The sequence below is a fragment of the Platichthys flesus genome, chromosome 19 (assembly GCF_949316205.1).
Source record: "Platichthys flesus chromosome 19, fPlaFle2.1, whole genome shotgun sequence".
Taxonomy (NCBI): domain Eukaryota; kingdom Metazoa; phylum Chordata; class Actinopteri; order Pleuronectiformes; family Pleuronectidae; genus Platichthys; species Platichthys flesus.
In genome coordinates this window covers 6,246,608-6,262,101 of record NC_084963.1, presented here as the reverse complement: position 1 = coordinate 6,262,101, position 15,494 = coordinate 6,246,608, and the positions used below count along the sequence as shown (strand labels likewise).

Sequence of the window (15,494 nt, the reverse complement as noted above, 5' to 3'; positions counted from 1 at the left end):
ATTTGTTCTCAGGCAGTCGAGGGTGAAACCTATGAATCTATTTGACCTACGAGTTACTTTAAAATCCCAAAATAGAAAATAACAACCTTGAAGTTGACACAGTTGTCGTATCAAACTTCAAAATAATGTATTTTCATATTTAAATAGCAGGTTCTTCATCAAAATGAGCACCAACCGCTCACATTTTCTGACACTAAGTCTTGTAACTGGCTCCTGGTAGCTCAGGCTCTGTCTGTACTGGCCAGGGTTTGTGGATGGTCTGGATTAAATCCAGGATCATCACCGCCCGGAGGCCCGAGCCAAACCTGACTGGACCTCAGCCGAGCAGCACGGGGCCAGAAGCTGTCCGCAAACTCAAACACACAGGACGATTAGTGTCACCTGGAACTCGTGCAGCGGTTTGGAGCAGAAGCCACGCTGCAATTATTTGAGGCTGCACAAAAAATGAGAGAGAAATGAATTTGTCTCTTTGCTTTGAGGAAACGCTGCTATGCACAGAAAATTCACTTTGACGTTCTGAAAAGGACGATGAGGAGAGTTTACCCAAGACTCCTTTAAAAATCCACTTGAGTGATGTGGATGATTTGACATGATTCAGTCCAGTGGATGAGATGAAACCTCTTCCTGGCTCCGGGCCACATTTTGGGTGTCAGCAGTAGAATTTCACAGGTGAGCGCCACACAGGGAAGGTTTTGTGAGACGTGGCTGTTTCCCTCAGATGTTTGACCCGACGAGGACTCAGACGTCCCTGCGTCTTTACAGAGACGAGCACCAGGAGTGAAACCAAACGTCCCCTCAAACGTCAGCAGGAATTTCTTCCAGGTGGGTGACGTTTTTCAGCCGACACTGCAAAGTTGCTCTCTGACATCCCAGTCGCTGCTCGTCTGTAACTTGTCAAGTTTGTGATCACTGTCTTGATAACTGCTGGTTGGTTGAATCCCAGTTTTAAAGTGGGTTTTATACAAATTTCATTGGAATCAATGCAAATTGAGGATTTCTCAAAGAGGCACAATAAATCTGAATTAATGTTCAACTTTTTAAATTCATGCTATCGACCATAGACTTTATGTAAAGATGATAACCAGGAGTTACTGTAACTGATATCTATCTAGCAAGTCAAAGGTTAGCTTCAGCTGCAGCAGTCCACAAACTAACCCTGAGAGTATCAACTCATCACTCTATGCTTTTACGTCCAGGATTTGAGTGGCTAGCTTTTTTAGTTTTTTAACCAAATTGATTTAATTCACTTTTAAATAATCGTACGTCTGTTCTGAGTGTTCCAGCTGTTTCCTTATTTAGTTTCTCAAGTGTTGTGTAAAGTTGTTTGAAGTCGTTTCCTCTTCAGACTTGACGTTGGACTTTGTGTCTCGTGATCCACACGTTTTCCTGCAGCTTGTAGGAAACACAGGAAACTCACCGGGTGAGGACATTGAGCCCGGCTCTAACAGCCTGCCTGTGTTCTAGATACGATCTTTTCAGGGGAACACGTTTTCATTTTGATTAATAGTTGTTGCTTCTTGGATGACTGACAGATATTGGTCTGAACACAACTGGAAATGTGATGGTCCGCTGCTCCGACTTGTTTTGAATCCATAAAGGAGGGAGAGATGTTGTATAAACCTGTGGTGAGTGGCTGTGTTCCTGTGTGTGTGGCTGTGTTCCCTGTGTGTGTGTGGTTGTGTGTGTGGCCCACACTGTGTCTATTGAGGGAAATAATCAGGACTTTTTACATTTTCCTTTCCCCCCATCCTCTCCTCTATTCAGTGTGGTGGTCAAAAACAAACCAGGACAAGTTTGGGTGTCAAGTATCGTTTAACACCTGATGGTTTCCTGTCAATATGAGGTCGTGCACAATATAAGAAACCATAACCTGGGATGATAGGTTTTTATAGCTAAGTACTTATTGTATTGTTTGTTTGAATCAATCAGCGAAACTCTCAGCAACAGTGAAAGTGGTAGTCGTGCCTCTTGGCTGCAGCACATCCTCCATGTTGGTGGATGGGACATGGACCAAGCTACCAAGTTCTCAAAGATGGCATACAAGAAGTACTCATGTTTGGGTTGGTATTTTTGTACAACGGGAGAAAGTGGCGATGCGTCTTTATGTGCCTTCTACGTGCAGGACACAGTGAAGAGCATACAGATGTGTATGTAAGCTGCTATATACACACATGATGGACCAACACATGCGTCTCAGGTTCCCCTCGCACCACCCGGTCCCACACACTTCAAGGTCCCTGCCCTATAGACTGTTTGTGTTTTGGGGGGGGGTTTGTCCGCCGGGCAGGAGCTGCACATCATAAAACCTGTGAGAGCTTAACAGCATCACCAGTGTTTGGAGTCATTCAGCTCCTCTCACCGCCCCGCCTCACTCCATCGGTGTGTTTGCCCTGAGCTTTGTTCTCAAGGTTTTCACACCCTTGTGTTACTTTCATATGTTTGGACACCGTTATGGGTCTGATAATAAGTTACCAGGGCAAGTTGTTAAAATTGGACAGAGTTACGTTTTTTTAATCTCGTTTAAGTTGTGCAGCTTTGACAGTTGTTATTTTGGCCGTGACCTCACATAACAGGAGAGTGCTTGTGTGAGTCCCATCCTCGGAACGCATGGAGACACTTCTCAGAAAACTGAACTCCCAGCACATTTAGGATGTTTGAATGTTTTACATAGTTTACTGGCTGTTTAGATGTCTGTGGTTGTGAGGCTGTGGGTCGAGGCAGACGTCCACACAACAACAACCATCGCTCCCTTCCCTCTGTCTCGCTCTCTTTATTTCTCTCTCGGTCTTCCCACATGTCTGTTTATCGCTTTATCTGTTTTTTTCTTTTCCTGCAGGGATGATTCTCTCCATCCTCCCACTGTCCATCTCTATATCCTCTCTATTTCTCGATTCCGGCCTCCTTTTATTGATCAATCTTTCACAGATACATCTCACAGATGTTGTGGGATGGTGTGTGTCTGTGAGGGTCTGTGTGTGTGGCCTCTTCGGTTTGCCAGAGGTGCTCTGGTTGTGAGTCTATGCCGGTGGTTTGAGGGAATCGTAGATACTCATAAATAGTGCTGCGTGGGTTCTCCACTCCTGCTGTCTCTTTCTATCTGACTTCTGCAGAGTCAGAGTTTTGAGATGTATTTCTGGCTCTTTCTCTGCTCTCGGCTGTTTTTCTTTTTTTTTGTTGTCCAGCGGCGAGAACATATTGTCTTTGCACACAATTTGACCCATCATCCCTTGCAGGAAAGTATCTCAATGTTTTAGCCTTTAAATAAAAATCTCTTTGCTCTGTTAAAACAAGCCCATGTTGAAGCACTGTTTTTTCTCCTTCAGGTGCAAAGCCACTAATGTTGCAGATCAATGATTTAGCTTTTTTCATCTGTTCCAAAATGTTAACAATCATTTTATTTCGTCATTGGTTATGCAAAAAAAAATCTGTATCTGTTTCATAGGCCAGTTATTAAGTTACAAAGAAGGAATGCTGATGGTATCAGTTCAACATTGACAGAACACTAACTGTATCCAGGGCTCTTAGTTTGAAAGAGCACCCTTTTTAAAGCTGTATTGTTCTTCTGTGTTTTCACTCTGGACTGTGTTAGCAAATGTTTTTTTCTACTAAATAAAATGAAAAAGCAATATAATCATAACAAAACTGGATTTGAAAAGGAGGCGAAATAGGGATTGTATTATATAATAAATAAATTATTATGAGAATAAAGTTGAAAATGTTATTTATAAAAAGCAAACAAAACCTTGAGAATCAGATTGCAAGAGCATTTAAACACTTATTTCAATTTATTGATTATTTCAGAAACTAGAAATGTTTTGATCTTGCACATGTATTTAAATAAAGTAGAATCCAGTCCACCTTTACTGGCTCATTCACCTTAATTGATGGAAGAGTTACAACCTCTCCAAAAAGAACCACCACTTTTTCCTCAATAAAACAACCTTATTCTTGAAACACTACATTTTCCATGTTATATCATCACTTTACCCATGACATCTTTTTTTCTCTCTAGCTCTCACGCTTTCTGTAACTTTATAGTGCAAACCAGTTTTAACAATGGCATTTATATGATCTCAGTTTCTTACAGGAAGTCCATTAGTGACCTTCAGTCTCTGAGAGGTGGAAAGGTCAAACTGTCTGACCTCAGAGCAGAACATGTGTACACGTGTGTGTCTGCCCTGAAATATGAAGCGTACTTTAAGAGTAAGTGATGTAAGTGAACAGATGAGGGATTGGAATTAAAGAAATAAACATCCCTGTGCAACTTTGGACATGCGTGTGATGTGCAGAGCTGATGTTGAACTGTCGGGTCCATCACTAGTTGCGAAGCCGCTATTTTCTTTTGCTGGTGGACACTAATTTGCTCTTCTTTCCTTGGACACACACCGAGAACGTGACTACACCGTGATGGTCAGTGTGTGTCCACGCTAAGTGCTCACAGCTGCATCCCTCGGACCCTCGGCCCCAAACCGAGCCGCAGTGTTGTTCTTGACTCGCGCCTTCCTGAAGATTAACAGCGTTCCCTCGGCCGACGGACAGTTGTGGAGATTGATGTGTGTTTTCCTTGTGGCTCGCTGTGTTTTCAAGACCCACGTGTCGCGTGGTAGTGGGACCGACGCGCCGAGTGGCTGGACGGCTGCTCCGTGTGGGGGGGGGGGGGGTGTATGTGCATGTGTGTGTGAAAGAGAGAGAGAGAGAGAGAGAGAGTTACAGATGGATCTGTGAACAGTGGATGTCTGTGTTTGCCAACTTTCACAAACAGCTCCTCTTGTTTGGACACTGTCAGCGAGTACGGGCCACAATACCTGTGTGTGTGTGTGTGTGTGTGTGAGATTCAATCTGCGTTTACACTCATTTGCATTGATTACATTTTTGTTTAGTTAGGATTTTGAGTCAGAAAGTCACAATTTAATTCTACTGTCAGTGTGATAGAGACCATATCATTGTTTAGGGCTGCAACCAATGCTTACTTGTATTACTAATTAATCTCCTCATTACTTTTCTGTGATTAACGATTTAGTTTACAAATGTTAGAAAACATCTCCGCAGAGCCATTTAGTCCAAGATAATTTAAGATATGATACAATATAAAAAAATACAATCATTGCAGTAGGCAAGTACTCGGCCCCACAGAAACTTTGACCATGATTCAATAGCATTTATTATTTTATTTAATGATTTTACAGTGAGAGGTGAGTGAGAATGTTTCTCTGAAGCAGGACGGTGGTTTTGAGAAGTTGACATTTCAATCACCGCAATCCCTGATACACACACACACACACACACACACACACACACACACACACACACACACACACACACACTTGCACACACCTTCAGACATTTGGTTTGAGGCTGATTCTTTGTGACAGCCTAAATATTTGGCTGCGTCCGGGCACCAAGCTAAATGCACCCCGCAAGAATGTTTTTAAAGGGCAAGAGAGAGTTTGAGGGAGAGAGTGAGACAGTGAGAAAGTGAGAGAGAGAGGTTTGAACAGAGATAAAGACAGAGAGAGAGAGAAACACTGATCACACAGAGAGAAATAAAAGGAGGAGTGTATTCACAGATTCATATATATGTAGCTTATGTGTCAACCTTAAGGGTTCATGTTCATTTTCATTGAGAATTCATTTCTTGATGTGCATTTATTATTGTGTGAGTTATAAACGGTGCATGTAGATTTTAAACGGATCAGTCTGATAATCAATTCTTCTTTTATCTTCTAACATGCTGTTAACGTTATTTTAATTGTCAAAGGGAATTTAGTCCTATGGAGGGTTGAACATAGAATTAACCCTTCAACACACTATCTCTAGAACATTAGCGTTCAACAGTCTGATGGTTTGGAGTTTAGTTTGTGGTAAGATCGAAACCTAAAACATTTTTTTTAAATGTTAAACATGTTGTCGTTCAAGTTTCATAAGATAAGATTACATAAGATTTTATTTTTCTGTCTTTTTTTTAAATAACCGGTTGAAGATGTGGGTCTGTGTCCTTGATCAGACGACAGATACAACATGTCTCCAGGGTCTGTGTTGAAAGAAAATTTTTTTTATCGATTTAAACATGAGTTGAATTATTTGACCGAAAAAGTGTGAACTGCTTGAGTACAGCCAACTTTGTTTATTTGCACTTTGAAAAGTTTCCCATACACACTTTGAAAAGAGAGGAACTTTTTGTATGCTCACAGATCTCTGTTGTCTGGCTGTGGGAGAGAGAGAGAGGGAGAGAGGGAGAGAGAGCTGTTCAGAACAACATTCATTGATTGAAAGGTTGAAAGATAAGAAAGGAACAGAATCTTTTTCACTCATCATTATTTTCGAAGATACAGACCCGAGGATATTTCACCGTGTGGCTGGGCGAGGAAATCATCTTCTCTTTTCCTCCTCTCTTCTCCTCCCTCTCTCCTGTGCAGGAAATCTCGGCCTAACGTTTCCTTTCTTTTGACCCGTATTGGAAAATTAATAAAACTGTCTTCAAAGATCGGCTTTGCGCTCCGCAGCGGCTGCAGTAATCCATGATGATGAGGCATTTAAACACACACACACACACACACACACACACACACACACACACACACACATATGTACAAGGACAGACATTGTACATACAAACACACAGAGAAACCACTTTAATCTCGTACAGGTGTATACACACTTACACGCACGAAAACACACACACACGCTGCGAGGAGGTAATTAGTGACCTGTGGAATGCAGGGGTCAAATCTTAAAAGACCTGGCTGATAGAGGGGATATGTAGGATCAAAGCAGGGACGGAGAAAAGGGAGAGATGGATGGAAGGAGGGATAGGAGGAGAGGGAGGGAGGGAATGTACAGGATCAAAGGGGAGAGGGAAGGAGGAATGAAATGATGGGAGGATGAATGGAGGAGTGCAGGTTGGAGGAAAGAGAAAATGTGCTCAGGGGAGCTGGAAGGAGGGAACAGTGGGGGGGGGGGGGGGGGGCAGACAAGAAAAAGGTAGAAACAATACAGATAACTCAAAGTGACAGGTGTGTGTGTGTTTCTGTGTTTAAATGGTGGTGTTTCAGTCAGAAAGTGAAAGCTCACTTGTGCGGTGGTGAAAGATTTATGTACGTGCAGAGGTGTGTGTGTGTGTGGTGTGAAGGGGGGGGGGGGGGTTGCGTGTCAATGAATACCCACTGAATCAAACCTTAACCATTTTCTTCAGCCGCAATATCCATTAGCTACTGGTCACACAACCACCTTTCTTTACCAGTGTGAAAAGATTTTCACACTTGTTTTTATTCCTAGTTTTGGTCGTGCGCTTCACAACGAGTGGAAACTTCCACCGATGTTTTTCTTTGGGGAAAGCTTCTAAAACCACTTGTGTTTTATACTTGACCACTTTTTATTAAAACACCACCTCTGTGTTGCACTGTCACCTACTTTTGCAGTGAGTCAGTCGAAGCTGTCAATCATGATGTTTCCCCCTGATAATGTTTTTATGGAATCAGAAACGAATTAAAAACAAACTAACTGGAAGTCTGTCTTTGAGGAAAAAAAAGTTTGACGCCTATATGGACTTTTTAATTTGGCTCATGTCCGTTCTGCTAACATGGAGGACGTGGGGGTTATGGCCTATACTGCAGCCTTTCACCAGGGGGCGATCAAGGTGCTGTAAGATGGATTTCCGTGTGTGCTTCTGCAAAAAGAATATAACTGAAGCTTAAAGTCGTGCTGCCTCAGGACTTCACAGTTTCCGAGTCACTGTTCCGCTGCGTGATCCTGATGGCTCTGGTTTTCGGCCTGACTGCGCCGACTAACATTTCCCCGATAACATCACTCATAAGTTACTGGGAGCTCGTTTCTCTGACTATTTCTGTCGGCCTTCATCTCCCCTCCTCTGATAACATCAGCACAGAGAGTCACTGTCTCTCACACTCTTCCTCTCCATCCCTCTCTCTCATTCTCTTTGACTCTCCAGTTTCATGTGTGTGTGTGTGTGTGTGTCGGAGAGAGAGAAAACGAGTGAGGAGGAGAAAGAGAGGGAGTTCCATTACTCTGATAACATCAGGAAACAGAGGAGCTACGTTGGAAGTCTTCATTTGTACTTGGGAGATGGCCAGGGCTCATTGAATTGGCTGCAAGTCCAGTTTGTGCGTGTGTGTGCAGGTGTGTGTGCCTGTAAGTGCGCGTGTGTCTGAACACATGGTTTGTCAACAGTGTGGACACGCTACTTCTCAAACACCTGTTTAAACCCGGAGACATAATTTTCTACTCACACGTGCACACAATGAGTCAGAAAAACAAGAATAAACACATGCACACACACACACACACACACACACACACACACACACACAGGAAAACACACGTTGCATGCCGGCACACACATGCTCCTCTTTAGCGTTTTACTAAAACCGAATTGGAAATTAGGTTACTGAAACATTCTCCGGATCCAGAACCAGCTGCTGCAGTCAGAACAACTTCAATTAGCCACAGACTTTAACCGTACAAGGAGTTTATCCCCGTGTTTACAAGCTGCTCACTTTACACCACATTCGCACTGTGACAGGACCTCACCTACAGTTTACACACACGCCACAGACAACATGTGCCGCTGACGCTTTGTTGCTCGGATAAAATGCCTCACGTCCTCTTATCGTGACTTTGTTATGTTCCTGACCTGTGTGATAAACGTAGAAACACGCTGTGGGTGAAGCCGCCGTGAGTCGAGCTTCTCTTTGGATTCTTGTCGGTGTTTCTGCTGCTTAAAAGACGTCAAACAGCAAATTTGCTTGAACGAAGTCTGGTTACTCCACAAGTTCTCTTCTCTCTTCAGATTATGAACCCTTCTGGCCAATTAGGGTTGAGAATATTAGACGTTAAGGGCATGGAGATAATCAGCTGGTCGTTGTGATTCTCCCTGTGCTATTAAAACGTAAGAGAAGAAGAAGTAGGAGGCAATTGGAGGCAAGTTGGAGAAAGTCCACATAATCCCCGGAGGCTCTCACATATCACATTCACGTCCTTTGGAGAAACTGTGAATTATCTCTGGAGCTCCGAGCAGCTTATGACTCACTTCCTGCATCAGTGCTGTAACGCATGTTGTTGCACATTTCCTAATGATGCCACTTCTACTTAGCAAACTTCAAAGTTTTTTCCCCACAGAAACCAAAACACTATTTGCTGCCATCTGTCTTTTGCGATGACATTTCCCAATGGACTCCATATTTCTTATGACTATTGGAAAGTGATCAACAATTGCATGAAGGTGAAACCTCTCCTCCCAGATCCTCGACTGGTCGGGACTCACTGAGCTATAAGCCAACACACTCCAGAGTTCTTCTTTTTCTTCTTCTAGCCGAGCCGCCGAACACTCCAGATCTCCACATGTGGGAATCTGTCTGTGATGATGTTTGCTCTGGACGCACACAGCCACCCCACTCCATCTCAACAAGAGGGGGCATTTCCATGACAAAGGGCAATTATTGACTTTCATTGGCTGCGCTGGCTTTGATATCAGCGAGGGGTGTGTCCGTGCGGCTGTGTGTGCGTGCTCGAGGGGCGGGACAGGGGGCAGCAGGAGGAGAAGAAGAAGAAGAAGAAACAGGGGGGGGGGGGACCTGATGAAAGGGGCCGAGTGGGAAAGTGCACCCACTGACCCAGAGCGCACAAACACAAGTGGAGGGATCAGAGCCCGAGAGAAAGAAATCCTACGTTTAGGTTTTCCTCTCTCTGCTCCGAGTTGCCGTGTCCTTCCTCCCTTTCTTGTTTGTTTTTTTCTTGTCTGTCGCTTTCCTCCCCCCCCAAAAAAAACCTTTAACTCTCTTTCTTATTATCAGGGCCAAGACCGATCCCCCCCCCTCTCTCTCTCTCTCTTTCTCTCTCTCCCCTCCTCCCTTCACAGCCGTAATTTAAGGGGCTGAAAGGCACAGGGCGAGCGGAGAAAGAGAAGAGGGTGCTGAGAAAAAAAGGGGAGACCCGGCAGATGAGGGCCTTTCCTTCACGGCCGTGGCACAGATGTGAGGGTGCTTTCTGTGAAACGGAGGGGAGGGGAGGGGAGGGGCGGCGATAGGCTAATTTGCGTGGTATAAAGACGGGGGCCCTTTTCATATGCAGAGCGCCACTTTGATGCGCGGCCGATGAAAGCTGGAGGGAGCGGCGAGGAGAGGAGAAGAGAGGGTGATGGAGGGGTCCTTTGTCCCCTGACAAGAAGGCATCTGCTCCACGCTGCCCTCCTCTCCTCCTCCTCTCCTCCTCTCCTCCTCCTCTCCTCCGCGGCACCGAGGGCTCCCACAAAAGTGTCATCAGGGCACCTTAGAAAACAGAACATGAAGAAGAAAAAAAAAAAAGAAGCAGCCGCTTGGGTCGGCCTGGCTGGCGTACGGGTATGCATATCAATACAGAATTCATTTGACACACACACACACACACACACACTACTGAATACACACACGGATGCCTGTTGGATTTGTACAAAACGTGCAGACACATTCACATGTGACCACAGCTGACAAAACACATCTTCACTTTGACAAAGTGTTCCCTTTGAGAAACAAACCCAACCATAAAGTCTCTCCTCTCCTGTGGTAATCAAACTCGGGGTGAAAGGTGTGCGTGTGTTTGTGTGTGGAGAGTGTGTACGTGCACACACACATTCATGCACGTGTGTCCGTGCGGCGCTGATCAGAGGCGGCAGGCTTCACCGGGGCCCTCTCACCAAACACAGGCCGATTTCACGCTCACACACACTGAAGCTGAGTCTCTGCAGCCGAGCAGACCTCGACAGCTTCGACTCCAAACTGAGTCCTTTGCTCTAATAATTAGTTAAGATGGAAATAATTTACTCGGATCTGTTTTGACACCCAGGAGGTTTGAAGAGTTTTCTTTTCTTGTCCTGTTTCCGTTGTGGTACATGTCATCCATGTGAGTTTTTACACTTGCTTGCAGCTCGGCTTCAGGGATGGTGCTGTCACTCCATTGGACTGGTGGCCTCTTGAAAAAAGTGGTACAGATGAAATATCTCAACAACTTTTAAACAAAATGTCATAAATTGTCTACAGACGTTCATGGTCCCAAGAGGATAAATCCCAACGACTGACTATGTTTATCAGACTTTACCAGTTTGGACGATACCAGACAGCATCTTTTGTGTTTTAGTAAAAAAGTCACAAAGATCTGGTAAAAATGTTCAACAGCAGGAAACCATTATAAAAAATCCTCATTTAAATGGTGAGCATGTTAGCATGTTAGCAATTAGCCCAAAGCACTGCTGTAAGTAAGTACGACTTCACAGAGATGCTAGCGTGACCACTTTCCTCATCCACTGAAAGTTGTGCACTTGTTCCATTCTTAACAAAATGAGGGTCAGCGTGGGTCTGGTGTTCATCGCATTCGTACCTGATCCCACATTCAATCCCAGTAGGTGGATATACTTAACTCGAGCATGGGCAGTTGACTCATACAGGAATGTTTAAGCTGCACTACCCAAACTTGCCACGTGTACTGGTCCATTTGTACCCTTGCGAACATGGTTGGTTGAGGAAACCCCTCAACTCTTGTGTAACCTCCTCGACCTCTTGAGTCACCAACACGCAACTGCCCGACTTCCTGTTTGTTGTCACTTAATGCCACAGATTGAGCGGGTACACATGAGCCGTAGATCTGAAAACATGATGCATGATACGATTGTTTTTGTGATTGTGATGTTTCTAAGTCTTCTATCGGGTTAAATATGAACTGATCAGTAACTGATCCTCACTGTGTCCTTCCAGGTGATCTTCGCCCTGAACCAGACGCTGCTGCAGCAGGAGTCCTTGAGGGCAGGAAGCCTCGAGGTTCCCTACACCACCGAGGACCTCATCAGGCACTACAACTGTGGAGATCTCAACTCCATCATCTTTAACCACGACACCTCACAGGTCAGTCCCCTTATCTCATCTGATCCTATCTTATCTTATCTTATTTCATCTCATCTTATCTTTTTCTTCCTACTTTCGCTCTAGTTAATAAGCTACGTATCATTTTGACCCCTTGACCTGTTGGAGTGTCACGGCAACACCACCCTTGATCTTTTACCTTCACCCCTAACCCCGTGACTGACCCTCCATCCCCCACACCACCTCCTCCTCCCCCGCAGCTTCTCCACACTTTACTCTTCCTGCTTTTCCTTCTGCTCCTTTTCCTCTCTCTATCGTCCTCGCCCCATCTTTATTGTCCCTCCTCCTGCGTTGTCCTTTGTCCCATAAATTTCCTTTCACATTCCTTCTTTTGACGTCTTTTAAATGTAGACAAAACAATTTTTAATTTTTCTTCCCACCCTGTAGGTCCCTAACTTCAATAACGTGACGCTGCCACCCAGCGAGCAGGTGACTGCCCAGGAAATAGACAGCTACTTCCGACAGGAGCTCATCTACAAGAGGAATGAGAGGATGGGCAAGAGGGTCAAGGCCCTGCTGGAGGACCATCCCGATAAGAGCTTCTTCTTCGCCTTCGGCGCAGGTTGGTGTTCAACAATTAACTTTGACGGAATAAAACGGGGCAAATAAAGATATCTCTCTGACTAAAGTGTCAACATTTACATCTCTTTTAGTCTTTACTCATGCGTCCGGTCATCACAGCACCTAATAGGCTTACTTCTATCCCCACTACAAAATGACTTAAATTCCTCTTTTTGTTGGGAGAGCCCTTCTGCAAAGGAGACGGAAATCGTCTTAGTCCGAGCAGCTTAACAAACTCATGTAGAGAAAGAGAAAAGAAAAAGACGACCAAAGGAACACTGGGCCTGAAATCAAAGCTGATTGGAGAAGTGGTGCTCACAGATAAGACGTCTTTTTCTGATCTGGACGATTGTGCAGCCCCTTTCAGATAGAGAGGAGATGAGACTAGAAAATATATATCCATTTAATACCGAAAATAGACTGCATATCGTCCGCAATCCGTCTTTTTTCCTCTCGGATAAAAATCCAACTAAATCCTGGGGGACTGGTTGTTGTTAACCAGCCCTTCAGTGGCTCAGCAGATACATCTATTGATCCACACAGCTGACGGTTTTAATCAGCTTTGGGTCCAAATAACCAGAGTTGTGTCCAAGGCTCAATGAAACGTCCATGTTATCAGTTCAGGACAGAGCAGAAACAGACGTGCGGCCTGTTGGAGCTTTAAAAAGGTCACTTTTAAAACTTTGAATTCCTCTGTAACCGACCTCATAAGTAGCAGCGATCTGATAAGAGACTTGAAACAGGAAGGATAAAGCTGATAAGAGCAGAGGAAGATTAAAGTTGTCTCATTCGAGTGCAGAAGAGTCTGTGTGAGTCTCTGTGAGTGTGCATGTGTGTTCCTGCTGCTTGGTCGGGGGTGGTGTGGTGAAGGCAGACACACGTCTTTGTCCTGCAGGAGACTTGTTAGTTTGTTTGGCCTCTGGTGGCTCAGTTTAAACACTTTACTCTTAATAAAGATGACAGAAGTAGTAAGAACGTTTTAAAATGTGTGTAATATTGAGAAAAAACACAGGTTTATATTCATATTCATGTTTTATTCAACAAGCAGTCCCAAACACTAAGATTATTTATTTATTTACTGAAAACAACACATTTTATGTTTAAGTTTGAAAATAATTATAAAAATGGACACTGATTAATTTACTGTTAATTCAAACAAATATTTATAAATCAGTTTGAATCGCAAACAATATTATTAGTTAATGGAAATATTTCACAGCTTAAATCAAAATGTCTATTTCGTACATAACAATATATAGTTCTTATTTCAGGACATTGTTGACTCTTAAGTCGTTTAAGCCGATTTACTATCAGTGAAACCTCAAAAGTTCCACGACATGTTCATAGTGAAGAGCAGACAACACTTTGGAAAGAATCTGGATCCTCCGACATTTGATCTTCTTCATCTTCATCACGGGTTGTGCAGTCGGGACATAAATCAAATCATAGCGACATCGGTTTCACAGTCAGAGTTTCCTCATGAGGACGTCCTCAGAAACCTTCTCGATTTCTTTGGTCAGTCCGAAGCTGAAAAGCAGCGAAACTCCGAGTGGAGCGAGAGGCCGTCACAGTCTGCTGCTCCCTGAGCTGGCAGGAAACAGCTGAGGAAAAGCAGACACACACACACACGCACACGAACACACACACACGCACACTCACACACATGCCCTAACAAGGAGTTCATTTCACTGTGTCTCCCTGAGGAGGTACCTTTACAAGGGCTAGGTCTAAAAAGGTGTGTTCCTCAGTGTGTGTGTGAGCTGGTGAGTGAAAGTGATACGGCCAATCAGCCCAGGAGCACTAGTCTTAGACATACGGAGGGCAGGTTGGGTCGGCGTGTAGAAGGAACAGGACGGGGCACATCGGGGTGCATATGCAGACACACACACACACACACACACACACACACACACACATACACACATACACACACATTGCAGCCCCCAGGCCATACCTTAGACAGACCTGGGTAAAATGTGTCCTTAATTATCCCTGGAGGGGTCAAAGGACACACACACACACACACACACACACGCACACACAGATACTACAATGGCGTCCATTATGTCGGGTACACAACTTCCCTTTTACAATTAGCCATCAGACCAGTCCCATCATATTTCTTTTATATAGTCGTCTCAATAGATGAAACACACAGTTATCGTCTATTCTACATTTTGTGTTGTGTTTTTTCTAGTTGATATCTCGTTGTACTGGCAATAACGCCAGAGACGTTTATTTTCACCGCACAATGTAACACTGCAGGATAGATTTTGGTTCCTTGAAATCCATCCAGACAGGACTACAAATATAAATCAGATTTAGAGGAATGATTGTTGTGTGTGTTTAAAAAAAAAAAGCAACCACATATTTAACATACTTCCCTTCCTGAGTAATGATCCAATTAGCCTGCAGGGGTTGGCCTTCAGATTCCACACGGACCCAAGTGGAAAATTGTTGAGGTTACTCATTTTGCCTTCTCTAAGCTTTATTGCCACAACATGTTAACACAACAGTTTGTACATTGTAATTTATTCCCTGTCAAAGTGCCTGGTTGGATGCTGATCGCACTTTGCCAAAGGAAACTCAACATGGTCCAGAGTTTTAATCATGGTGGTGTTTGGATGTGTTGGTGGTTTATTGTTATTGGAAGCCATTTTTTAGTTTTTTGGACCAGAGTTTTGAAAGAATTAGCATAAGTAGTAGTAGTAGAATATGGCAACAACTTTTAATTTGATTCAATGAATGCAGTAAACATATTTGTCAAATAAATCAGTGATATTAATGAGCATGAATTAACTTTATTTTTCAATTGCTGTTCTTGAAAGGAGATCATTATATTAGTGCTGTTTTTCCTTCTTGTCTGTCTTTGGGATAGAAACTGTTGTTCTCCTCTAAGAACACTGATGTCGTGTTTCAAGGCTAGATGTCTCATCCGCGTTTCCGGTCAACAGAGTTGAATGTCCGCACATGGCGGCCATCTTGCCACAGGCAGCTTGCCCACACATAACATTGTGTTGGTAGTGT

General features: G+C 43.9%; 1 protein-coding gene across 1 annotated transcript in view; it reads left to right on the top strand.

Annotated features, from left to right (window-relative positions):
• The window catches only part of trabd2a (TraB domain containing 2A), a 52,270-nt gene that overhangs the window by 11,595 nt on the left and 25,181 nt on the right, over positions 1-15,494 (top strand). The window contains exons 3-4 of the mRNA XM_062412325.1: positions 11,742-11,888; positions 12,294-12,468. Coding sequence (XP_062268309.1) covers positions 11,742-11,888; positions 12,294-12,468 — 322 coding nt within the window. The remainder of the gene's footprint in view (positions 1-11,741; positions 11,889-12,293; positions 12,469-15,494) is intronic.